Source organism: Coregonus lavaretus (genome assembly GCF_964263955.1).
Source record: "Coregonus lavaretus genome assembly, chromosome: 19".
Taxonomy (NCBI): Eukaryota; Metazoa; Chordata; class Actinopteri; order Salmoniformes; family Salmonidae; genus Coregonus; species Coregonus lavaretus.
Genome location: NC_140006.1, coordinates 46,899,585 through 46,927,085, shown reverse-complemented (window position 1 = coordinate 46,927,085; position 27,501 = coordinate 46,899,585). Strand labels below are relative to the sequence as shown.

Sequence of the window (27,501 nt, the reverse complement as noted above, 5' to 3'; positions counted from 1 at the left end):
CCTCTTCCTGTGTACTCAGTGTTCCAGAGTGTATTTCCCATCCTCTTCCTGTGTACTCAGGGTTCCAGAGTGTATTTCCCATCCTCTTCCTGTGTACTCAGGGTTCCAGAGTGTATTTCCCATCCTCTTCCTGTGTACTCAGGGTTCCAGAGTGTATTTCCCATCCTCTTCCTGTGTACTCAGTGTTCCAGAGTGTATTTCCCATCCTCTTCCTGTGTACTCAGTGTTCCAGAGTGTATTTCCCATCCTCTTCCTGTGTACTCAGTGTTCCAGTGTGTATTTCCCAACCTCTTCCTGTGTACTCAGTGTTCCAGAGTGTGTATTTCCCATCCTCTTCCTGTGTACTCAGTGTTCCAGAGTGTATTTCCCATCCTCTTCCTGTGTACTCAGTGTTCCAGTGTGTATTTCCCAACCTCTTCCTGTGTACTCAGTGTTCCAGAGTGTGTATTTCCCATCCTCTTCCTGTGTACTCAGGGTTCCAGAGTGTATTTCCCATCCTCTTCCTGTGTACTCAGTGTTCCAGAGTGTGTATTTCCCAACCTCTTCCTGTGTACTCAGTGTTCCAGAGTGTATTTCCCATCCTCTTCCTGTGTACTCAGGGTTCCAGAGTGTATTTCCCATCCTCTTCCTGTGTACTCAGGGTTCCAGAGTGTATTTCCCATCCTCTTCCTGTGTACTCAGTGTTCCAGAGTGTATTTCCCATCCTCTTCCTGTGTACTCAGTGTTCCAGAGTGTATTTCCCATCCTCTTCCTGTGTACTCAGTGTTCCAGAGTGTGTATTTCCCAACCTCTTCCTGTGTACTCAGTGTTCCAGAGTGTGTATTTCCCATCCTCTTTCCTTCACTGTGTCACTATGACATGTCGTTGACTGATCAGTGACTAAAATATGCACTAGTGCTACTAATCCATTGATTCCATTGCTGCCAGACAAGCTCAATCAAACATCCGCTAAAGTGTTTTGAAGTGGAAACGAATACCATTTGAACCCATGTCTAGTATGGACAATCTCCTAACCTAACCTCCAGTCCTCTGCCCCAGGCCAGGATACAGTAGCCTGGTCCTAACCTAACCTCCAGTCCTCTGCCCCAGGCCAGGATACAGTAACCTGGTCCTAACCTAACCTCCAGTCCTCTGCCCCAGGCCAGGATACAGTAGCCTGGTCCTAACCTAACCTCCAGTCCTCTGCCCCAGGCCAGGATACAGTAGCCTGGTCCTAACCTAACCTCCAGTCCTCTGCCCCAGGCCAGGATACAGTAACCTGGTCCTAACCTAACCTCCAGTCCTCTGCCCCAGGCCAGGATACAGTAGCCTGGTCCTAACCTAACCTCCAGTCCTCTGCCCCAGGCCAGGATACAGTAGCCTGGTCCTAACCTAACCTCCAGTCCTCTGCCCCAGGCCAGGATACAGTAGCCTGGTCCTAACCTAACCTCCAGTCCTCTGCCCCAGGCCAGGATACAGTAGCCTGGTCCTAACCTCCAGTCCTCTGCCCCAGGCCAGGATACAGTACCCTGGTCCTAACCTAACCTCCAGTCCTCTGCCCCAGGCCAGGATACAGTAGCCTGGTCCTAACCTAACCTCTAGTCCTCTGCCCCAGGCCAGGATACAGTAGCCTGGTCCTAACCTAACCTCCAGTCCTCTGCCCCAGGCCAGGATACAGTAGCCTGTTCCTAACCTAACCTCCCAGTCCTCTGCCCCAGGCCAGGATACAGTAGCCTGGTCCTAACCTAACCTCCAGTCCTCTGCCCCAGGCCAGGATACAGTAGCCTGGTCCTAACCTAACCTCTAGTCCTCTGCCCCAGGCCAGGATACAGTAGCCTGGTCCTAACCTAACCTCTAGTCCTCCGCCCCAGGCCAGGATACAGTAGCCTGGTCCTAACCTAACCTCTAGTCCTCTGCCCCAGGCCAGGATACAGTAGCCTGGTCCTAACCTAACCTCTAGTCCTCCGCCCCAGGCCAGGATACAGTAGCCTGGTACCAGATCTGCTTGCGACATACAGCACAAACTGATCTAGGACCAGGCTAAGGACACACCTAGGGCTCGACTCAATCAGATCCGCTTTAGCCAACATCTGCATAGTGGTTGTTTTGACGGTGGCGGAGGTGGAACTGCGTTCGAGCTGTCCAATCCACAAGTGGCTGCCAGCATTATACCTAAAGCGGACGTTGCATTGGCTGCACGGCGTCGCATTGACAGAAATCCCATACAGCCTTGTTTTACAAGTTCCAACACTAGAATGTGAGAGGTACCTCTAAACCTCACCTCGATTATTTAGTTTAATGATTTTTTTAAAACAATTTTGAGTGTAATTTTGTGTGTAGGTTACACTTTAACATTCTGAACATCTAACGCGTGGGGCGGGTGCTGGCGACAATGATCACGAGCAGCGGATGTCTGCCATCGCCGGTGAACGCTTGATCTGATTGAGTCTGACCCTGATGTCGCTGCTGGGTTTCTGTTTAGTGGGTTTTCTTAAACATTCTCCATGTCTGCGGAATGAGCCTTAGACTGCGTCCCAAATAGCCCCCTGTACCCCTGTATAGCCCTGTGGTCCCTGTTCAGAAAGTAATACACTAGATAGAGAATAAGGGAGTGGTTTCTCTCGACGCTTCCAGAAGGACGTGGAAGGGAGCAGCGACGTGGCCGTGCAGAACTTCTCCAAGGCAGCGGACGGACCCGTGGTAGCAGCGGCGTCGTCAAAGACGGTCAGCGCCTCCGTGGACGACTCTGAGATGAAGAAACTGTCAGAGGAGTGCAAGAGACTGCAGGCTGAGATGGGCAAACTGACTGACGAGAACAGACAACTCAAGGTTAGACTGCAGGCTGATGTCTGTAGGTTAGGGTTCTAGATGAACAACAGACTGCAGGCTGATGTCTGTAGGTTAGGGTTCTAGATGAACAACAGACTGCAGGCTGATGTCTGTAGGTTAGGGTTCTAGATGAACAACAGGCTGATGTCTGTAGGTTAGGGTTCTAGATGAACAACAGACTGCAGGTTGATGTCTGTAGGTTAGGGTTCTAGATGAACAACAGACTGCAGGCTGATGTCTGTAGGTTAGGGTTCTAGATGAACTACAGGCTGATGTCTGTAGGTTAGGGTTCTAGATGAACAACAGACTGCAGGCTGATGTCTGTAGGTTATGGTTCTAGATGAACAACAGACTGCAGGTTGATGTCTGTAGGTTAGGGTTCTAGATGAACAACAGACTGCAGGCTGATGTCTGTAGGTTAGGGTTCTAGATGAACTACAGGCTGATGTCTGTAGGTTAGGGTTCTAGATGAACAACAGACTGCAGGTTGATGTCTGTAGGTTAGGGTTCTAGATGAACAACAGACTGCAGGCTGATGTCTGTAGGTTAGGGTTCTAGATGAACAACAGACTGCAGGCTGATGTCTGTAGGTTAGGGTTCTAGATGAACTGCAGGTTGATGTCTGTAGGTTAGGGTTCTAGATGAACTACAGACTGCAGGTTGATGTCTGTAGGTTAGGGTTCTAGATGAACAACAGACTGCAGGCTGATGTCTGTAGGTTAGGGTTCTAGATGAACAACAGACTGCAGGCTGATGTCTGTAGGTTAGGGTTCTAGATGAACAACAGACTGCAGGCTGATGTCTGTAGGTTAGGGTTCTAGATGAACAACAGACTGCAGGCTGATGTCTGTAGGTTAGGGTTCTAGATGAACAACAGGCTGATGTCTGTAGGTTAGGGTTCTAGATGAACAACAGACTGCAGGCTGATGTCTGTAGGTTATGGTTCTAGATGAACAACAGACTGCAGGCTGATGTCTGTAGGTTAGGGTTCTAGATGAACAACAGACTGCAGGGTGATGTCTGTAGGTTAGGGTTCTAGATGAACAACAGACTGCAGGTTGATGTCTGTAGGTTAGGGTTCTAGATGAACAACAGACTGCAGGCTGATGTCTGTAGGTTAGGGTTCTAGATGAACAACAGACTGCAGGCTGATGTCTGTAGGTTAGGGTTCTAGATGAACTACAGGCTGATGTCTGTAGGTTAGGGTTCTAGATGAACAACAGGCTGATGTCTGTAGGTTAGGGTTCTAGATGAACAACAGACTGCAGGCTGATGTCTGTAGGTTATGGTTCTAGATGAACAACAGACTGCAGGCTGATGTCTGTAGGTTAGGGTTCTAGATGAACAACAGACTGCAGGCTGATGTCTGTAGGTTAGGGTTCTAGATGAACAACAGGCTGATGTCTGTAGGTTAGGGTTCTAGATGAACAACAGACTGCAGGCTGATGTCTGTAGGTTAGGGTTCTAGATGAACTGCAGGTTGATGTCTGTAGGTTAGGGTTCTAGATGAACTACAGACTGCAGGCTGATGTCTGTAGGTTAGGGTTCTAGATGAACAACAGGCTGATGTCTGTAGGTTAGGGTTCTAGATGAACAACAGACTGCAGGTTGATGTCTGTAGGTTAGGGTTCTAGATGAACTGCAGGTTGATGTCTGTAGGTTAGGGTTCTAGATGAACTACAGACTGCAGGCTGATGTCTGTAGGTTATGGTTCTAGATGAACAACAGACTGCAGGTTGATGTCTGTAGGTTAGGGTTCTAGATGAACAACAGACTGCAGGCTGATGTCTGTAGGTTAGGGTTCTAGATGAACAACAGACTGCAGGTTGATGTCTGTAGGTTAGGGTTCTAGATGAACAACAGACTGCAGGCTGATGTCTGTAGGTTAGGGTTCTAGATGAACAACAGACTGCAGGCTGATGTCTGTAGGTTAGGGTTCTAGATGAACAACAGGCTGATGTCTGTAGGTTAGGGTTCTAGATGAACAACAGACTGCAGGCTGATGTCTGTAGGTTAGGGTTCTAGATGAACTGCAGGCTGATGTCTGTAGGTTATGGTTCTAGATGAACAACAGACTGCAGGCTGATGTCTGTAGGTTAGGGTTCTAGATGAACAACAGACTGCAGGCTGATGTCTGTAGGTTAGGGTTCTAGATGAACAACAGACTGCAGGCTGATGTCTGTAGGTTAGGGTTCTAGATGAACTGCAGGCTGATGTCTGTAGGTTAGGGTTCTAGATGAACAACAGACTGCAGGCTGATGTCTGTAGGTTAGGGTTCTAGATGAACAACAGACTGCAGGCTGATGTCTGTAGGTTAGGGTTCTAGATGAACAACAGACTGCAGGCTGATGTCTGTAGGTTAGGGTTCTAGATGAACAACAGACTGCAGGCTGATGTCTGTAGGTTAGGGTTCTAGATGAACAACAGGCTGATGTCTGTAGGTTAGGGTTCTAGATGAACAACAGACTGCAGGTTGATGTCTGTAGGTTAGGGTTCTAGATGAACAACAGACTGCAGGCTGATGTCTGTAGGTTAGGGTTCTAGATGAACAACAGGCTGATGTCTGTAGGTTATGGTTCTAGATGAACAACAGACTGCAGGTTGATGTCTGTAGGTTATGGTTCTAGATGAACAACAGACTGCAGGCTGATGTCTGTAGGTTAGGGTTCTAGATGAACAACAGACTGCAGGCTGATGTCTGTAGGTTAGGGTTCTAGATGAACAACAGACTGCAGGCTGATGTCTGTAGGTTAGGGTTCTAGATGAACAACAGGCTGATGTCTGTAGGTTAGGGTTCTAGATGAACAACAGACTGCAGGCTGATGTCTGTAGGTTAGGGTTCTAGATGAACTGCAGGCTGATGTCTGTAGGTTATGGTTCTAGATGAACAACAGACTGCAGGCTGATGTCTGTAGGTTAGGGTTCTAGATGAACAACAGACTGCAGGCTGATGTCTGTAGGTTAGGGTTCTAGATGAACTGCAAGCTGATGTCTGTAGGTTAGGGTTCTAGATGAACAACAGACTGCAGGTTGATGTCTGTAGGTTAGGGTTCTAGATGAACAACAGACTGCAGGCTGATGTCTGTAGGTTAGGGTTCTAGATGAACAACAGACTGCAGGCTGATGTCTGTAGGTTAGGGTTCTAGATGAACTGCAGGCTGATGTCTGTAGGTTAGGGTTCTAGATGAACAACAGACTGCAGGCTGATGTCTGTAGGTTAGGGTTCTAGATGAACTGCAGGCTGATGTCTGTAGGTTAGGGTTCTAGATGAACAACAGACTGCAGGCTGATGTCTTTAGGTTATGGTTCTAGATGAACAACAGACTGCAGGCTGATGTCTGTAGGTTATGGTTCTAGATGAACTGCAGGGTGATGTCTGTAGGTTATGGTTCTAGATGAACTGCAGGCTGATGTCTGTAGGTTAGGGTTCTAGATGAACAACAGACTGCAGGTTGATGTCTGTAGGTTAGGGTTCTAGATGAACAACAGACTGCAGGCTGATGTCTGTAGGTTAGGGTTCTAGATGAACAACAGACTGCAGGCTGATGTCTGTAGGTTAGGGTTCTAGATGAACTGCAGGCTGATGTCTGTAGGTTAGGGTTCTAGATGAACAACAGACTGCAGGCTGATGTCTGTAGGTTAGGGTTCTAGATGAACAACAGACTGCATGCTGATGTCTGTAGGTTAGGGTTCTAGATGAACTGCAGGCTGATGTCTGTAGGTTATGGTTCTAGATGAACAACAGACTGCAGGTTGATGTCTGTAGGTTAGGGTTCTAGATGAACAACAGACTGCAGGCTGATGTCTGTAGGTTATGGTTCTAGATGAACAACAGACTGCAGGCTGATGTCTGTAGGTTAGGGTTCTAGATGAACTGCAGGCTGATGTCTGTAGGTTATGGTTCTAGATGAACAACAGACTGCAGGTTGATGTCTGTAGGTTAGGGTTCTAGATGAACAACAGACTGCAGGCTGATGTCTGTAGGTTAGGGTTCTAGATGAACTGCAGGCTGATGTCTGTAGGTTATGGTTCTAGATGAACAACAGACTGCAGGCTGATGTCTGTAGGTTAGGGTTCTAGATGAACAACAGACTGCAGGCTGATGTCTTTAGGTTAGGGTTCTAGATGAACAACAGACTGCAGGCTGATGTCTGTAGGTTATGGTTCTAGATGAACAACAGACTGCAGGCTGATGTCTGTAGGTTAGGGTTCTAGATGAACTGCAGGCTGATGTCTGTAGGTTAGGGTTCTAGATGAACAACAGACTGCAGGTTGATGTCTGTAGGTTAGGGTTCTAGATGAACAACAGACTGCAGGCTGATGTCTGTAGGTTAGGGTTCTAGATGAACAACAGACTGCAGGCTGATGTCTGTAGGTTATGGTTCTAGATGAACAACAGGCTGATGTCTGTAGGTTATGGTTCTAGATGAACAACAGACTGCAGGCTGATGTCTGTAGGTTAGGGTTCTAGATGAACTGCAGGCTGATGTCTGTAGGTTATGGTTCTAGATGAACTACAGGCTGCAGGCTGATGTCTGTAGGTTAGGGTTCTAGATGAACAACAGACTGATGTCTGTAGGTTATGGTTCTAGATGAACAACAGACTGCAGGCTGATGTCTGTAGGTTAGGGTTCTAGATGAACAACAGACTGCAGGCTGATGTCTGTAGGTTATGGTTCTAGATGAACAACAGACTGCAGGCTGATGTCTGTAGGTTAGGGTTCTAGATGAACAACAGACTGCAGGCTGTTGTCTGTAGGTTAGGGTTCTAGATGAACAACAGGCTGATGTCTGTAGGTTAGGGTTCTAGATGAACAACAGACTGCAGGCTGATGTCTGTAGGTTAGGGTTCTAGATGAACTGCAGGTTGATGTCTGTAGGTTAGGGTTCTAGATGAACTACAGACTGCAGGCTGATGTCTGTAGGTTAGGGTTCTAGATGAACAACAGGCTGATGTCTGTAGGTTAGGGTTCTAGATGAACAACAGGTTGATGTCTGTAGGTTAGGGTTCTAGATGAACTACAGACTGCAGGCTGATGTCTGTAGGTTAGGGTTCTAGATGAACAACAGACTGCAGGCTGATGTCTGTAGGTTAGGGTTCTAGATGAACAACAGACTGCAGGTTGATGTCTGTAGGTTAGGGTTCTAGATGAACAACAGACTGCAGGCTGATGTCTGTAGGTTAGGGTTCTAGATGAACAACAGACTGCAGGTTGATGTCTGTAGGTTAGGGTTCTAGATGAACAACAGACTGCAGGCTGATGTCTGTAGGTTAGGGTTCTAGATGAACAACAGACTGCAGGTTGATGTCTGTAGGTTAGGGTTCTAGATGAACAACAGACTGCAGGCTGATGTCTGTAGGTTAGGGTTCTAGATGAACAACAGACTGCAGGCTGATGTCTGTAGGTTAGGGTTCTAGATGAACAACAGGCTGATGTCTGTAGGTTAGGGTTCTAGATGAACAACAGACTGCAGGCTGATGTCTGTAGGTTAGGGTTCTAGATGAACTGCAGGCTGATGTCTGTAGGTTATGGTTCTAGATGAACAACAGACTGCAGGCTGATGTCTGTAGGTTAGGGTTGTAGATGAACAACAGACTGCAGGCTGATGTCTGTAGGTTAGGGTTCTAGATGAACTGCAGGCTGATGTCTGTAGGTTAGGGTTCTAGATGAACAACAGACTGCAGGTTGATGTCTGTAGGTTAGGGTTCTAGATGAACAACAGACTGCAGGCTGATGTCTGTAGGTTAGGGTTCTAGATGAACAACAGGCTGATGTCTGTAGGTTATGGTTCTAGATGAACAACAGACTGCAGGTTGATGTCTGTAGGTTATGGTTCTAGATGAACAACAGACTGCAGGCTGATGTCTGTAGGTTAGGGTTCTAGATGAACAACAGACTGCAGGCTGATGTCTGTAGGTTAGGGTTCTAGATGAACAACAGGCTGATGTCTGTAGGTTAGGGTTCTAGATGAACAACAGACTGCAGGCTGATATCTGTAGGTTAGGGTTCTAGATGAACTGCAGGCTGATGTCTGTAGGTTAGGGTTCTAGATGAACAACAGACTGCAGGCTGATGTCTGTAGGTTATGGTTCTAGATGAACAACAGACTGCAGGCTGATGTCTGTAGGTTAGGGTTCTAGATGAACAACAGACTGCAGGCTGATGTCTGTAGGTTAGGGTTCTAGATGAACTGCAGGCTGATGTGTGTAGGTTAGGGTTCTAGATGAACAACAGACTGCAGGTTGATGTCTGTAGGTTAGGGTTCTAGATGAACAACAGACTGCAGGTTGATGTCTGTAGGTTAGGGTTCTAGATGAACAACAGACTGCAGGCTGATGTCTGTAGGTTAGGGTTCTAGATGAACAACAGGCTGATGTCTGTAGGTTAGGGTTCTAGATGAACAACAGACTGCAGGCTGATGTCTGTAGGTTAGGGTTCTAGATTAACTGCAGGCTGATGTCTGTAGGTTATGGTTCTAGATGAACAACAGACTGCAGGCTGATGTCTGTAGGTTAGGGTTCTAGATGAACAACAGACTGCAGGCTGATGTCTGTAGGTTAGGGTTCTAGATGAACTGCAGGCTGATGTCTGTAGGTTAGGGTTCTAGATGAACAACAGACTGCAGGTTGATGTCTGTAGGTTAGGGTTCTAGATGAACAACAGACTGCAGGCTGATGTCTGTAGGTTAGGGTTCTAGATGAACAACAGACTGCAGGCTGATGTCTGTAGGTTAGGGTTCTAGATGAACTGCAGGCTGATGTCTGTAGGTTAGGGTTCTAGATGAACAACAGACTGCAGGCTGATGTCTTTAGGTTATGGTTCTAGATGAACAACAGACTGCAGGCTGATGTCTGTAGGTTATGGTTCTAGATGAACTGCAGGGTGATGTCTGTAGGTTATGGTTCTAGATGAACTGCAGGCTGATGTCTGTAGGTTAGGGTTCTAGATGAACAACAGACTGCAGGTTGATGTCTGTAGGTTAGGGTTCTAGATGAACAACAGACTGCAGGCTGATGTCTGTAGGTTAGGGTTCTAGATGAACAACAGACTGCAGGCTGATGTCTGTAGGTTAGGGTTCTAGATGAACTGCAGGCTGATGTCTGTAGGTTAGGGTTCTAGATGAACAACAGACTGCAGGCTGATGTCTGTAGGTTAGGGTTCTAGATGAACAACATACTGCAGGCTGATGTCTGTAGGTTAGGGTTCTAGATGAACAACAGGCTGATGTCTGTAGGTTATGGTTCTAGATGAACAACAGACTGATGTCTGTAGGTTAGGGTTCTAGATGAACAACAGACTGCAGGCTGATGTCTGTAGGTTAGGGTTCTAGATGAACAACAGGCTGATGTCTGTAGGTTATGGTTCTAGATGAACAACAGACTGCAGGCTGATGTCTGTAGGTTATGGTTCTAGATGAACAACAGGCTGATGTCTGTAGGTTAGGGTTCTAGATGAACAACAGACTGCAGGCTGATGTCTGTAGGTTAGGGTTCTAGATGAACAACAGACTGCAGGCTGATGTCTGTAGGTTAGGGTTCTAGATGAACAACAGACTGCAGGCTGATGTCTGTAGGTTATGGTTCTAGATGAACAACAGACTGCAGGTTGATGTCTGTAGGTTAGGGTTCTAGATGAACAACAGACTGCAGGCTGATGTCTGTAGGTTAGGGTTCTAGATGAACTGCAGGCTGATGTCTGTAGGTTATGGTTCTAGATGAACAACAGACTGCAGGTTGATGTCTGTAGGTTAGGGTTCTAGATGAACAACAGACTGCAGGCTGATGTCTGTAGGTTAGGGTTCTAGATGAACAACAGACTGCAGGCTGATGTCTGTAGGTTAGGGTTCTAGATGAACAACAGGCTGATGTCTGTAGGTTAGGGTTCTAGATGAACAACAGACTGCAGGCTGATGTCTGTAGGTTAGGGTTCTAGATGAACAACAGACTACAGGCTGATGTCTGTAGGTTAGGGTTCTAGATGAACTACAGGCTGATGTCTGTAGGTTAGGGTTCTAGATGAAGGTGACCGATGAGAACAGACAACTCAAGGTTAGAATAAAGAACCAAAGAACTCTTCATCGTATTTTAAAAGACAACTAGTTGTTCTGTACAGAAACCTCCATGTTTGAATAAACCTCGGTCTCTGTAAACAACCAACTAAAGTTAAGGGTCAGAGATGAACAATTTAACAGTTAGGTCTTTTAAGGAGAACCAGATGAAAGGTTTGGCTGCGACAATTTGTTTGTAAAAGAGAACAACTACTACTATTTTCTCTATCACTAGTTCTTTAATGTAGTATTTGATGTGTCCCCGCCCCCTTCTCTTTTTCGTTTCCAGGACGACGGTGTTAGAATGAGAAGGGCTGCCCAGCATTCCGATCACATGACATCAAACCAGACAGGCTCCTCCTCCTCCATGATGCAACACACCACCGCAGCGTCCCTGCCCTCCCTCCTCGTCGTCATAGCAGCCATCTTCATCGGCTTCTTCATCGGGAAGTTCGTCTTGTAGGCCTGGGCTGGCTCTGAAATGGCACCCTATTCCCTATGTAGTGCACTACTTTTGACCAGGGCCCTCACGCGGGTGAGTCCCATGGAACTCTGGTCAAAAGTAGTGCACTACATAGGGAATAGGGTGCCATTTCGGAGGTTGCGCCCTCTGAGACACACAACGCCTGCCGTATCCCACGACAACCCCTTAGCTCCGGGAATCAAAATGCCCGGATGGAACTGACTAACGAAGAAGAAGAGTATTGCTGTTGACTTAGCCATATCAGAAGTAGTGCTGTGAACCTACATCTGTCTGCAGTGACCACGTTGTCTGTCTGTACAGCATCAGATGTACCAGAGGCCCACTGCCTTTTTACAAGGTCTTATACACGGTTAGTACACACAGGAAGGAAGGAAGGAAGGAAGGAAGGAAGGAAGGAAGGAAGGAGGGAGACAGAAGGAAGGAAGGAAGGAAGGAAGGAAGGAGGGAGACAGAAGGAAGGAAGGAAGGAAGGAAGGAAGGAAGGAGGGAGACAGAAGGAAGGAAGGAAGGAAGGAGGGAGACAGAAGGAAGGAGGGAAGGAAGGAGGGAGGGAGGGAGGGAAGGAAGGAAGATTGCTCCTTGTTTGTGTGTGTCTGTTCTTTGATGGAGGGACAGAGAAGTTTGTGGAGGGATGTGATATGTGAGTCCCAAATGACACCCTATTCCCTATATAGTGCACTACTTTAGACCAGAGAATGCCACCCTATTCCCTATGTAGTGCACTACTTTAGACCAGAGAATGGCACCCTATTCCCTATATAGTGCACTACTTTAGACCAGAGAATGGCACCCTATTCCCTATATAGTGCACTACTTTAGACCAGAGAATGGCACCCTATTCCCTATATAGTGCACTACTTTAGACCAGAGAATGCCACCCTATTCCCTATATAGTGCACTACTTTAGACCAGAGAATGGCACCCTATTCCCTATATAGTGCACTACTTTAGACCAGAGAATGGCACCCTATTCCCTATATAGTGCACTACTTTAGACCAGAGAATGGCACCCTATTCCCTATATAGTGCACTACTTTAGACCAGAGAATGGCACCCTATTCCCTATATAGTGCACTACTTTAGACCAGAGAATGGCACCCTATTCCCTATATAGTGCACTACTTTAGACCAGAGAATGGCACCCTATTCCCTATATAGTGCACTACTTTAGACCAGAGAATGGCACCCTATTCCCTATATAGTGCACTACTTTAGACCAGAGAATGGCACCCTATTCCCTATATATTGCACTACTTTAGACCAGAGAATGGCACCCTATTCCCTATATAGTGCACTACTTTAGATCAGAGAATGGCACCCTATTCCCTATATAGTGCACTACTTTAGACCAGAGAATGGCACCCTATTCCCTATATAGTGCACTACTTTAGACCAGAGAATGGCACCCTATTCTCTATATATTGCACTACTTTAGACCAGAGAATGGCACCCTATTCCCTATATAGTGCACTACTTTAGACCAGAGCCCTTATAGGTCATGTAATGCCCTAGGTGCCCTGGTCAAAAGTTAGTGCACTATAAAAGGAATAGACTGCTATTTGGGACATACAGGAAGTAGTACACTATCAATCAACATGGAGGACAGTTTAGAACGCATCCCAAATGGCACACTATCCCTTATGTAGTGCACTACTTTTGATAAGAGACAATACTATTTGAGCCCAGGTCTACAATTGCCTGGTCCTAACCTAACCTCCAGTCATCTGCCCCAGGCCAGGATACAGTACCCTGGTCCTAACCTAACCTCTAGTCCTCTGCCCCAGGCCAGGATACAGTACCCTGGTCCTAACCTAACCTCCAGTCCTCTGCCCCAGGCCAGGATACAGTAGCCTGGTCCTAACCTAACCTCCAGTCCTCCGCCCCAGGCCAGGATACAGTAGCCTGGTCCTAACCTAACCTCTAGTCCTCTGCCCCAGGCCAGGATACAGTAGCCTGGTCCTAACCTAACCTCTAGTCATCTGCCCCAGGCCAGGATACAGTAGCCTGGTCCTAACCTAACCTCTAGTCCTCTGCCCCAGGCCAGGATACAGTAGCCTGGTCCTAACCTAACCTCCAGTCCTCCGCCCCAGGCCAGGATACAGTAGCCTGGTCCTAACCTAACCTCTAGTCCTCTGCCCCAGGCCAGGATACAGTAGCCTGGTCCTAACCTAACCTCTAGTCCTCCGCCCCAGGCCAGGATACAGTAGCCTGGTCCTAACCTAACCTCTAGTCCTCTGCCCCAGGCCAGGATACAGTAGCCTGGTCCTAACCTAACCTCTAGTACTCTGCCCCAGGCCAGGATACAGTAGCCTGGTCCTAACCTAACCTCCAGTCCTCTGCCCCAGGCCAGGATACAGTAGCCTGGTCCTAACCTAACCTCCGGTTCTGTCCGGTTCTGGTCAAAAGTAGTACACTAGGTACTAGGGTATCATTTGGGGGGGGGGGACACATAGTCACCATGGGCCTGACGCAGTGGAATAAACTAATTGTTCTCTCTGTGTTGTGTTGAATGGAATGTTAAGTGTCTTTGTAAATGTTATTTTAATCATTTTAAGATAAATTGGAGAGCACTACTTCTTCAATCATCAAATACCGACCGCCTCACTACCTGTTGCATTGCATCCTGTTTCCTGTATAGTGCACTACTTGTGACCAGAGCCCGATGGACCCTAGTCAGAGTAATGCACCATAAAGGGACGCGGCCGTAGACTACTTCATCTGTTTGTAATTTCTCTACTTTCTCTCTGGGGAATGTTTCTAGTCCATCTGGGATATAATACTATAATATAACACCTTCCTGTCCTACCTGTCCTGTCCTACTTGTCCTGTCCTACCTGTCCTGTCCTACCTGTCCTTTCCTATCCCTGACAATAACAATGCAGACTTTATATTATTAATATTATATTATTGTTCTTTTTCTCAATACAAATCATATTATATCCCTCCCTTCCTTTTGGAGTCAAATGAAAATCAAGAAGGTCTCCTTTTTACAACCCTGTCCCTCCAATGGTTTTAAAAATGGAAGAAATAAAGCTGAAAACAATGTGTTCTCTAAGAATATACACACATCATACATCACATCACCCCATGTAGCCGACACATGTTTGTTTCGTAACATGGAATTAACGTTGTAGCGACCTTAACCCAACACCTAGCGACCTTGTCAAGAGGTTCGGACCTCTTGGCGTAACGGTTAAGGTGTTTGCTTGATAGTCGCTGGACAGGGTTCGAGTCCCGGTCGGGGCTGTGCCCTGAATTCGCTACATTGGTGTCAGTAGTGGGATGGCGCCCGTGAGGCCATTGGAGAGACGTGTACACGTGAGGGACACACTCAGATTTGGATATAATGACGACATGCGTGCAGTACCAGTCAAAAGTTTGGACACACCTACTCATTCAAGGGTTTTTCTTTATTTTTACTATTTTCTACATTGTAGAATAATAGTGAAGACCTCAAAACTATGAAATAACACATATGGAATCATGTAGTAACCAAAAAAATGTTAAACAAATCAAAATATATTTTAGATTCTTCAAAGTAGCCACCCTTTGCCTTGATGACAGCTTTGCACACTCTTGGCATTCTCTCAACCAGCTTCACCTCGAATGCTTTTCCAACAGTCTTGAAGGAATTCCCACATAAGCTGAGCACTTGTTGGCTGCTTTTCCTTCACTCTGCGGTCCGACTCATCCCAAACCATCTCAATTGGGTTGAGGTCGGGGGATTGTGAAGGCCAGGTCATCTGATGCAGCACTCCATCATCCTTCTTGGTCAGATAGCCTTTACACAGCCTGGAGGTGTGTTTTGGGTCATTGTCCTGTTGAAAAACAAATGATAGTCCCACTAAGCCCAAACCAGATGGGATGGCGTATCGCTGCAGAATGCTGTGGTAGCCATGCTGGTTAAGTGTGCCTTGAATTCTAAATAAATCATAGACAGTGTCACCAGCAAAGCACCATCACACCACCTCCTCCATGCTTCATGGTGGGAACCACACATGTGGAGATCATCCGTTCACAAACTCTGCATCTCACTCAAGACACTGCGGTTGGAACCAAAAATCTCAAATTTGGACTCATCAGACCAAAGGACAGATTTCCACTGGTCTAATGTCCATTGCTCGTTTCTTGGCCCAAGCAAGTCTCTTCTTATTGGTGTCCTTTAGTAGTGGTTTCTTTGCAGCAATTCGACCATGAAGGCCTGATTCACGCAGTCACCTCTGAACAGTTGATGTTGAGATGATTCTGTTACTTGAACTCTGTGAAGCATTTATTTGGGCTGCAATCTGAGTTGCAGTTAACTCTAATGAACTTATCTTCTGGGTCTTCATTTCCTGTGGTGGTCCTCATGACAGCCAGTTTCATCATAGCGCTTGATGGTTTTTGCGACTGCAAAATGTTCCATATTGACTGACCTTCATGTCTTAAAGTAATGATGGACTGTCGTTTCTCTTTGCTTATTTGAGATGTTCTTGCCATAATATGGACTTTGTCTTTTACCAAATAGGGCTATCTTCTGTATACCACCCCTACCTTGTCACAACACAAAATGTATTGGCTCAAATGCATTAAGAAGGAAAGAAATTCCACAAATTAACTTTTAACAAGGCACACCTGTTAATTGAAATGCATTCCAGGTGACTACCTCATGAAGCTGGTTGAGAGAATGCCAAGAGTGTGCAAAGCTGTCATGAAGGCAAAGGGTGGCTACTTTGAAGAATCTCAAATCTAAAATATATTTTGATTTGTTTAACACTTATTTGGTTACTGCATGATTCCATATGTGTTAATTCATAGTTTTGATGTCTTCACTATTATTCTACAATGTAAAAATAAGGAAAAACTCTTGAATGAGTAGGTGTGTCCAAACTTTTGACTGGTACTGTATGTCTCCTCCCTAACAATGGGAATAGTCAAGCTCCCGCCTCTTCCTCTCTGTGGATTGGTGGATATATCTCGTTATTATAATATTTGATGAGGGGTGTTGACGTCAACCGCCTGTATTCAATGGAGCGTGAGATGCTATGCTAGCCTCATGAATATGCATAGAAAGTCTTGAATTTCAACAGAGACAACTCCGGATTATAGTGTTTTTTTTCTCAAAATTGCCAGGATGACACATGTCCTACTTATATCAATACACTCATAACAACCTAATCATCACAAAACGTATATTCGATCAAATAAGCCACACCTAGCAAATAAGCCATAACATTTTTGTTGACCAAATTTGACAGTCATTAACCTCCCATACATAAACTCCTCGCTTGGTGGGTGAAAAAACGCCACTGGAGGAGAGAGATTTTGGGCAGAGTTACCCCTCTGGCTTCGCCTCTTCCTCTATGACACTCTCCAGAAGGAAGGGGGAAATGTAGCAACCTTAACCCAATACCTAGCGAACTCGCGTCTAGCGGTTCGGTCCTCTTGGCGTAGCGGGTAAATTGTTGGCTTGACAGTCGGGGCTGCCCCAAAATTTGCTACAATATCTATTCACTGGACCTAGCTACAGGTAATCTCGTGTAACCCGGAACTAAAGTCTTGTGTAATTGGTCAGATTTGTGTTTACGTAGTCTTTCCCACGAGAGATGAAGCTACAGGTAACCAGGCTAGTTGCATATATTCTACAGAGACTGATCAGAATATGTACAACCCCAAATCCAGAGTTGTTGTTTTGGACTTAAAATAATAAGACATAATAATAATAATATGCCATTTAGCAGACGCTTTTATCCAAAGCGACTTACAGTCATGCGTGCATACATTTTTGTGTATGGGTGGTCCCGGGGATCGAACCCACTACCTTGGCGTTACAAGCGCCGTGGCAATTCAGACACAAGTCGCTATATATATTGGAGCCGTGGGCCGCCAGTTGCCCATCCCTGGTTCTAAATGTTTAAAAAAAAAAATACTATTGAATATAAACTACACAAGAACATCAGTTGGCCAGTAAGAAAGAGGATTTTCAGCAGTTGAATTACATGTATTCAGCGCGTGCAAGGTAACCACACTTGCAAAGCCTGTTAAGCTTACCCTATGCTTCCCAGTCTAAACAGTTTGCACATACAGTAGCAGTCAAAAGTTTGGACACACCTACTCATTCAAGGGTTTTTCTTTATTTTTTACAATTTTTTATATTGTAGAATAATAGTGAAGACAAACTATGAAATAACACATATGGAATCATGTAGTAACCATAACAATTTTAAACAAATCAAAATATATTTTTATATTTGGGATTCTTCAAATAGCCAAATAATCACTAAAAACGGAGATCACCCAAAAATAAATGTTAGACACCTGTTAAAACGTTCACACAGAGAAAAGCACCAGGAATGGATGGCTTTTTCATAGAATTCTATTTAACATTTTGGGACAAAGTAGTCCCCCTATTTACACAAATGACAACACACGTCACTCAATTCAGCCCTTCCTAGGTCCATGTATCAAACTGTTATTTCAGTTATATTAAAAACCTGGAAAATCTGGAGAGTCCCCTGCTGATTACACACCCATAAGTTTAATAAATTGTGACAATAAAATAATAACAAATCTCATAAGCAGTAGAATGGCAAAAGTCTTACCAGACTTGATACGTATCAATCAAACAGAGTTTATTAAAAATAGACACAAACTAATACAAGAACATGTTTCAGTTTAATTCAATACGCTAAAAAACAAGACATAGATTTATCAGTAATGGCTGTTGATGCCGAAAAAGGCTTTCGACTTTCTTGAATGACCATTTCTATTCAAAACTTTGAAAGTTTCCAGCTAAAATAATACATTTAATAAAAAATATTATATAAATGTCCTAAAGCAAAAGTATACACACACACAATCCATTATCTGATGAAATTGCTTTAGAAAGGGGCACAAGACAGGGATGTCCTTTCTCCCCCCTCATGTTTGCACTGGCAATTGAACCTCTTGCAGAAAGAATTAGACGGGACCCAAACGTAACAGGTATCAGTATTGCTAAACATGAATATACACTAAACTTATTTAAATATGATCTCCTGATTATACCTGACCAATACTGAAAACTCAATCCCCCCCCCCACCCCCCCCCCCCCCCTTGTTAAAGAATAATGTTACGTGGAAAACCCCTGAAATAATGGCAATAGGAAAATGAATAATTCATGATGTACATCAATCCTTTAAGTGGACCACAAAACATAACAAATCCTTAGGATGCTTTATAAGTGACAAACAAATAAAGGTCACTTTATCCCATTACTTAACAATATGAAAGCAGATCTAATTAAATGGAATAATCTTCCCGTAAATCTTACAGGTATGAAGGTGTTATATTTATTTTCGGTAATACCGAAGACGTTCTTTAAAAAAAAGTATGCTCGTCATAAGAGACTTTATATGGGCAAATAAAACTCAATAGAATAAAAATAAGTTTTACATCTTCCGAAGTCTAAAGGGTGGTTTTAATCTTCGGACTTGGAATTGTATCAACTCACCACCCAGAGCTTTTTACTTGCGACATATAGTTAAATGCACTAAAGAGGAACAATGGGTACATAGTGAAGATGCGCATGCTCATCCACAGAGTCTTTTCACGTGTCTGTTTTCAAAGGATAAAGCTAAGAACATTAACAACTTCATAAATAGGAACACTGTATCAATATGGAAGAAAATGAAACGTATTCTACAAGAACCAATATCGCTCCATAAAAACACAACCCTATGGAATAAACCTTGGATAGCTTTTAAGAATTCACCGGTAAATTGGTCCACATGGAAAACTAAAGGCATGGAAATCGTAAATTACTTGGTAACATGAAATACATTTATTTCCATGACTGGATTAAAAAGCAATTTTGGACTGTAAACTATTGGAACCAAGACTGACACAAGATGGCGGGAATGTTGGAACATAACTAACGGAATTACAGTTAATGCAAATGTACGCCTAATCCAGTATAAACTAACGCACAGAATGTATTATACAAGAGACAAAATTCACAAATTCTACAACACAACGACAGAGTCATGTCTTAAGTGTAAAACTAACAATGACTCAATAATTCATGCCTTCTGGGAATGTTATAGTCCAAAGGTTATGGGCGGAGTTAGAATGTTGGCTGTCAAAAGTATTACTTAAAAAATATATACACTCCCTGTCATAAACTTTAGAACACCTACTCATTAGAATGTTATTTATATGGGGGATACAATCTTCCCAGCTCTGTATGTTTTGCTGCGAAGAGACAGAATCATTAGATCATTTGTTTTGGTACTGTCCATTTGTAGCTTGTTTTTGGACACAGGTCCAGGAATGGCTAAAGGATTGCAATATTTACCTGGAGCTAACCCTGCAGATAGCATTACTGGGTGATCTGAAAAGTCATAGTCAATCGATCAATAATATAATAATACTTTTAGCAAAAATGTTTATTTTCAATTTACAATCTGTAGAAACAATGAGAATAGAAAGGTTCAGAACTTTTGTAAAACATCACAGTACAGTTAAATTATATGGCAAATAGAAATCCAATATGGATGGTGTTAAGAGATAGATGGGATGTGTTGAATGGAGTTGAAGGATGGGACTAATAACAACTAACAACAACAAGATAACAACAAGATAACTAATAATGTAAGCATACTGTGTCCATAATAAGTATATAGGTTATAGGTTGAGAGATTTTGTGAAAGAGCACAGTTAGAAAGATATGGCATATAGAAGCAAACCGGATGGACATCATGAAAATGATCAGAGAGGTTGAGGGTAGAGGAAGTTCAGGAGTAAAAACAAACAAAATATAATTATTGTAAAATTGACTGTGTCCATAAAATGTATATAGTATGTATAAGCTGGAAGTAGAGACCTAAGCGTTGTTGTTCACTAGTTTACTCCAATTAGGGAAGGGGTGGTGGGGTTGGAAAGTAATAAATGGAAATATATTTTTTTAAAGGATATGTATGTATATATGTACAGTCGTGGTCAAAAGTTTTGAAAATGACACAAATAGTAATTTTCACAAAGTCTGCTGCCTCAGTTTTGATGATGGCAATTTGCATATACTCCAGAATATCATGAAGAGTGATCAGATGAATTGCAATTAATGGCGAAGTCCCTCTTTGCCATGAAAATGAACTTAATCCCAAAAAGTTTACATACACTAAATTGACTGTGCCTTTAAACAGCTTGGAAAATTCCAGAAAATGATGTCATTGCTTTAGAAGCTTCTGATAGGCTAATTGACATCATTTTAGTCAATTGGAGGTGTACCTGTGGATGTATTTCAAGGCCTACCTTCAAAATCAGTGCCTCTTTGCTTGACATCATGGGAAAATCAAAAGAAATGAGCCAAGACCTCAGAAAAAAAAATTGTAGACCTCCACAAATCTGGTTCATCATTGGGAGCAATTTCCAAACACCTGAAGGTACCACGTTCATCTGTACAAACAATAGTATGCAAGTATAAACACCATGGGACCATGCAGCCGTCATACCGCTCTGGAAGGAGACGCGTTCTGTCTCCTAGAGATGAACGTACTTTGGTGCGAATAGTGCAAATCAATCCCAGAACAACAGCAAAGGACCTTGTGAAGATGCTGGAGGAAACAGGTACAAAAGTATCTATATCCACAGTAAAACAAGTCCTATATCAACATAACCTGAAAGGCCGCTCAGCAAGGAAGAAGCCTCTGCTCCAAAACCGCCATAAAAAAGCCAGACTACGGTTTGCAACTGCACATGGGGACAAAGATCATACTTTTTGGAGAAATGTCCTCTGGTCTGATGAAACAAAAATAGAACTGTTTGGCCATAATGACCATCGTTATGTTTGGAGGAAAAAGGGGTACCTTGCAAGCCGAAGAACACCATCCCAACCGTGAAGCACGGGGGTGGCAGCATCATGCTGTGGGGGTGCTTTGCTGCAGGAGGGACTGGTGCACTTCACAAAATAGATGGCATCATGAGGAAGGACAATTATGTGGATATATTGAAGCAACATCTCAAGACATCAGTCAGGAAGTTAAAGCTTGGTCGCAAATGGTCTTCCAAATGGACAATGCCCCCAAGCATACTTCCAAAGTTGTGGCAAAATGGCTTAAGGACAACAAAGTCAAGGTATTGGAGTGGCCATCACAAAGCCTTAACCTCAATCCTATAGAAAATGTGTGGGCAGAACTGAAAAAGCGTGTGTGAGCAAGGAGGCCTACAAACCTGACTCTGTTACACCAGCTCTGTCAGGAGGAATTGGCCAAAATTCACCCAACTTATTGTGGGAAGCTTGTGGAAGGCTACCTGAAACGTTTGACCCAAGTTAAACTATTTTAAAGGCAATGCTACCAAATACTAATTGAGTGTATGTAAACTTCTGACCCACTGGGAATGTGATGAAAGAAATAAAAGCTGAAATAAATAATTATCTCTACTATTATTCTGACATTTCACATTCTTAAAATAAAGTGGTGATCCTAACTGACCTAAGACAGGGAATGTTTACTAGGATTAAATGTCAGGAATTGTGAAAAACTGAGTTTAAATGTATTTGGCTAAGGTGTATGTATACTTCCGACTTCAGATACACTTCAATATTAAATCTGAAGAAAAAAAAAGAAGAAAAAAAAGAAACCACTACTAAAGGATGATAATAAGAAGAAACACGACCTGATTGGTGGAAATTTGTCCTTTTGGTTCCAACCGCCGTGTCTTTGTGACACTCCGCATGTGTACAGTGCCTTGCAAAAGTATTCATCCCCCTTGGCGTTTTTCTTATTTTGTTGCATTACGACCTGTAATTTAAATGGATTTTTATTTGGATTTCATGTAATGGACACACACAAAATAGTCCAAATTGGTGAAGAGAAATGAAAAAAATTACTTGTTTCAAAAAATTACAAAACATTAATAACGGAAAAGTGGTGCGTGCATATGTATTCACCCCCTTTGCTATGAAGCCCCTAAATAAGATCTGGTGCAACCAATTACCTTCAGAAGTCACATAATTAGTTAAATAAAGTCCACCTGTGTGCAATCTAAGTGTCACATGATCTCAGTGTATAATATACACCTGTTCTGAAAGGCCCCAGAGTCTGCAACACCACTAAGAAAGGGGCACCACCAAGCAAGCGGCACCATGAAAACCAAGGAGCTCTCAAACAGGTCAGGGACAAAGTTGTGGAGAAGTACAGATCAGGGTTGGGTTATAAAAAAATATCAGAAACTTTGAACATCCCACGGAGCACCATTTAAATCCATTATTTAAAAAATGTGGCACCACAACAAACCTGCAAGAGAAGGCCGCCCACCAAAACAAGGAGGGCATTAATCAGAGGCAACAAAGAGACCAAAGATAACCCTGAAGGAGCTGCAAAGCTCCACAGCGGAGATTGGAGTATCTGTCCATAGGACCACTTTAATCCGTACACTCCACAGAGCTGGGCTTTACGGAAGAGTGGCCAGAAAAAAGCCATTGCTTAAAGAAAAAAATAAGCAAACACGTTTGGTGTTCGCCAAAAGGCATGTGGGAGACTCCCCAAACATATGGAAGAAGGTACTCTGGTCAGATGAGACTAACATTGAGCTTTTTGGCCATCAAGGAAAACGCTATGTCTGGCGCAAACCCAACACCTCTCATCACCCCGAGAACACCATCCCAACGATGAAGCATGGTGGTGGCAGCATCATGCTGTGGGGATGTTTTTCATCGGTAGGGACTGGGAAACTGGTCAGAATTGAGACTTTGAGACTGGGACGGAGGTTCACCTTCTAGCAGGACAATGACCCTAAGCATACTGCTAAAGCAACACTCAAGTGGTATAAGGGGAAACATTTAAATGTCTTGAAATGGCCTAGTCAAAGCCCAGACCTCAATCCAATTGAGAATCTGTGGTATGACTTAAAGATTGCTGTACACCAGCGAAACCCATTCAACTTGAAGGAGCTGGAGCAGTTTTGCCTTGAAGAATGGGCAACAATCCCAGTGGCTAGATGTGCCAAGCTTATAGAGACATACCCCAAGAGACTTGCATCTGTAATTGCTGCAAAAGGTGGCTCTACAAAGTATTGACTTTGGGGGCGGGGGGGTGAATAGTTATGCACGCTCAAGTTCTGTTTTTTTGTCTTATTTCTTGTTTGTTTCACAATAAAATATATTTTGCATCTTCAAAGTGGTAGGCATGTTGTGTAAATCAAATGATACAAACCCACCAAAAAATCAATTTTAATTCCAGGTTGTAAGGCAACAAAATAGGAAAAATGCCCAAGGGGGGTGAATGCTTTCGCAAGCCATATACCACAAACCCCCGAGGTGCCTTACTGCTATTAGAAACTGGTTACCAACGTAATTATAACAGTAAACAAGTAGTTATGCGTCATACCCGTTGTACAGTATAGTGTCTGATATACCACAGCTTTCAGGGCTCGAACTACCCAGTTTATAATTCTCCATATCCACCCTACTAAAGTGCAGTTACGGTGGTGCAGCAGTGTCACATCTTTGGTAATAATGGAGTTCAAATCAAAGGAAACCCAGGCATCAATGGAACTAGTCTCCACTCGCCCTCCTCTCTCCACTCGCCCTCAACTCACCTTCTTCTCTCCACTTGCTCTCCACCTTTGTCAACCCCAGTTTCCATAGCTTCCACAACTGTTCAAAGAGCCAAAAAGAGCTTTTAAAAGTCCAAGTGCGTTAAGTCACCAAGCAGTCTCCTTTCCCACAGGAAAGCTACAGTAGTTAGTCCTCTCAGGGGTTGAATCCTCTCTCACGGTCCACAGTACACACACACTCACACTATAATCACGGTCCACAGTACACACACACTCACACTATAATCACGGTCCACAGTACACACACACTCACACTATAATCTCTCTCGTCAGTGTCTCCTATGTAAAAAAAAATACAGACTTTAGTCAGTCAGTCTATTCCTTAACTAATGGCACTGGAACAACAGAAGTGAAACCAACGATGCGAGAACGGCAGAAAAGTTCCTGCTGTTCTGGTTCCACGTCGTTCCACCATTACTCAGCCTCAGGGGATGGTCCTCGTCCTCCCCTCCCATGACCTCTGACCTCCGGCTGCTAGCGGAACACTGGACCAGGGGCATCTGGTACGAGGTCGCTCGTTTGTCCGGCCGGTCGGGGCTGGACCCGTCGGAGGGTCTCTGTCCGTTGTAGAGGAGGTATCGTCCGTGGGCGTCCTGCTCCATCCGGAACAGCTCGTACTCTGTGTGCGGGAGGCGTATCCCCAACGCCACGCAGCCATTGGTCAGGGTGACGTCCTGTTCAACTCCGACCTCCCAGGAGCCCTGGACGCCGCACTCGTTACCGTTGAACACGTTGAGGAGGGAGGTGGTGGCCAGGTCCAAGGGCATCACACGCATGTGGTTCACTGAAGGGGGAGGGAGGGAGGGAGGGAGTGGGGGGGAGAGAGAGAGAATGCAAGAGATCAAGATCATTAATACATTTTTTTCTGAAATGCACAGATCAGCATCTCAACCACACACTTCAAAATTAACCTCAACAGGGTTTAACCTCAACCTTTACCTTTGAAGACAAATTCTGTGCCTCCCATAACTCTAGTAGAGTGCGTCCCTCGGCTGTACCTCCCTCTAGCGTAGATACTGAAGGAGGGGTGTTTGCAGACGGGGTCAGAGTAGTGGTAGTAGTGACCCTCCCAGGTCTGGTTGTTGTCATGGAAGATGAAGTGACGGGTCAGGAAGAGGACCTCAGGGCGGACCTCGCAGCGCTGGCTCACCCACTGGCCATACAGCCCCACTGTCATGTCCGCCCGCGGCACCAGGATGGGAGGGCGGAACTCATCTGACCGATAGATGATATGACAGGCGACGCAGCCGTTGTCATGGTTCTGGAGGAGGAAAAGAAGATTCAGAGAGTTAAAGGGGTAGTTCACTCAAAGTATTATTTTAGTAATACAGCGCCTCTTTTCCCTCAGGAGGCCGAAAAAGATTTGACAATGGGACCTCAGATCCTCAAAACGTTGTACAGCTGCACCATTGAGAGCATATTGACTGGCTGCATCACCGCTTGGTACGGCAACTGCTAGGCACCCGACAGAGGGTGGTGCGTACGGCCCAGTACATCACTGGGGCCGAGCTTCCTGCCATCCAGGACCTCTATACCAGGCGGTGTCAAAGGAATGCCCAAATAATTGTCAAAGACTCCAACCACCCAAGCCATAGACTGTTCTCTCTGCTACCGCACGGCAAGCGGTACCGATGCACCAAGTCTGGAACCAACAGGACCCTGAACAGCCTCTACCCCCAAGCCATAAGACTGCTAAACAAGAATGCTAAATAGCTAATGAAATGGCTACCTGGACTATCTGCATTGACCACTTTTTTGTTGTTGTTGTTGTTGTTGTTGTTGTTGTTGTTGTTGTGTGTGTGTAAATATATATATCATTGTTTATTTATTTATTTGTATTTTTTTTACTAAAAATGGGAGTAAAAACTGAGTCTGCTGCCTCGCCGTTCTTACGTCGCCGCTCAGATCCACCCAATAACCACAGGAGTGCATCCCAAATGGTACCCTATTCCCTATATAGTGCACTACTGAAGGGAATAGGGTACCATTTGAGACACAGGCTAACAGGCTCACCAGCCCAGCTATACCCACTTAACATTAATGGACAGGATAATCACCTTGGCAATAAAAAATGAAAACATATAACCTGTCTGTGTCTGGATGGGCTGGGCTGGTGAGCTGATGATGATAACTGATGTGTTTTATAAAACGATGAGGTATTGTCCAGAGGCATCTCTATTTAATATGCTCTGTGTGTCAAACTGATGCTAATTAGAAGCTAGTTCTAGGGCTGGATTCAATCCGTAGTGCTGAAGATCTGCGCTACTAGTGCGATAGAAATTGAAAGGCAATGTTCCCGCGTTAGCGGAGACTGCATTCACGGTAAACGCTGCAGATGTCGGCTCAACCGGAAATTTACCTTAACATTTCAATCGCCCAACAGCGCGGATCTTTAGCGGTACGGATCTTTAGCTGAATTAATCATATATAACTCTTAGTCCTAGATAGTGATGTGCATTCCGGATCTTTTGGCTCCGCTCACCTATAAATGAGCTGTTCATTTGGGCTCCGCTAACGGCTCTTCGTTCAGTAGTACTTAAAGGGATTCTCCGATACTTTTGTGTACTTTCTAGCCAGTAGTTCTCAAAGTAGCGTTCACGAGCCAAAAGTGGTCCCTGAAATTTGATATGTGCACCACGTCACTGCTCTCTCTCTCACTGTGGGTGTATGCTGTGCATCTTGCTAGCTGTCATTCATATGGCGAGGGGCTGGAGCTCATTGGTTGAATGCAAATTGTAAAGGGGAATGGCCCATGTGGTGCAGCACAGCTTCCAGAAAAACAGTTTCTTTCAAACTAATATTTTGTGGCTAATTAAAAGACAGTAATTCTGCTCATAGATTATGCATGTATGAACTACACATCGACACATCCAGCCCAAAGCGGGAGGTTTAAAGAAAATACTTAGTAGTCGCCAAAGTTCCAGAGCATGTCTTTAAACATGGATGAAAAACCATGAAAAATAGCACATTTCTAATGTAAAGCCTAAAAGGTTGCCAACCACTATGTCATATCGTGAAATGTGAGTTTGAATACATTTACCTGACGAAATTAAATTGTTTGCAAAAATTGTGTGGACCAGAATGAGACTCTCTCCCCACTATCGTTCCTGCACTGGCTCAGGAATTACCATCTTCAGAGAATACTTTTACAACTTATCTACAGATAGTGTTTTATAATTTATTTACAGATAATGTTTTATAATTTATTTACAGATAATGTTTAATAATTTATCTACAGATAATGTTTTATAATTGATCTACAGGTAATGTTTTATAATTGATCTACAGATAATGTTTTAGAATTGATCTACAGATAATGTTTTAGAATGTATCTACAGATAATGTTTTTAAATTTATCTACAGATAATGTTTTTAAATGTATCTTCAGATAATGTTTTAAAATGTATCTTCAGATAATGTTTTAGAATGTATCTACAGATAATGTTTTAGAATGTATCTACAGATAATGTTATAGAATGTATCTACAGATAATGTTTTAGAATGTATCTTCAGATAATGTTTTAGAATGTATCTACAGATAATGTTTTGATTAGAGCTCATGTAAAATGAAATAGTGCTAGTG

General features: G+C 44.1%; 1 protein-coding gene and 1 long non-coding RNA gene across 3 annotated transcripts in view; one reads left to right on the top strand and one right to left on the bottom strand.

Moving 5' to 3' along the window:
* LOC311147174 (vesicle-associated membrane protein-associated protein A-like) overlaps positions 1 to 11,791 on the top strand; it is a 36,592-nt gene extending 24,801 nt beyond the window's left edge. The window contains exons 5-6 of one of the 2 annotated variants that reach the window (XM_084183817.1): positions 2,614 to 2,808; positions 11,147 to 11,791. In XM_084183817.1, coding sequence (XP_084039943.1) covers positions 2,614 to 2,808; positions 11,147 to 11,320 — 369 coding nt within the window. In that variant the 3' untranslated portion in view covers positions 11,321 to 11,791. The remainder of the gene's footprint in view (positions 1 to 2,613; positions 2,809 to 11,146) is intronic. The other variant, XM_084183818.1, reaches the window with a different exon arrangement.
* LOC311147180 lies at positions 483 to 13,680 on the bottom strand. The gene is made up of 5 exons (XR_014614764.1): positions 13,668 to 13,680; positions 13,566 to 13,616; positions 13,362 to 13,509; positions 13,158 to 13,305; positions 483 to 1,928 (listed from the first exon to the last, which is right to left on the bottom strand). It is a non-coding gene; the product is annotated as an uncharacterized lncRNA (long non-coding RNA).
* Between the last annotated feature and the right edge of the window lie 13,821 nt (positions 13,681 to 27,501).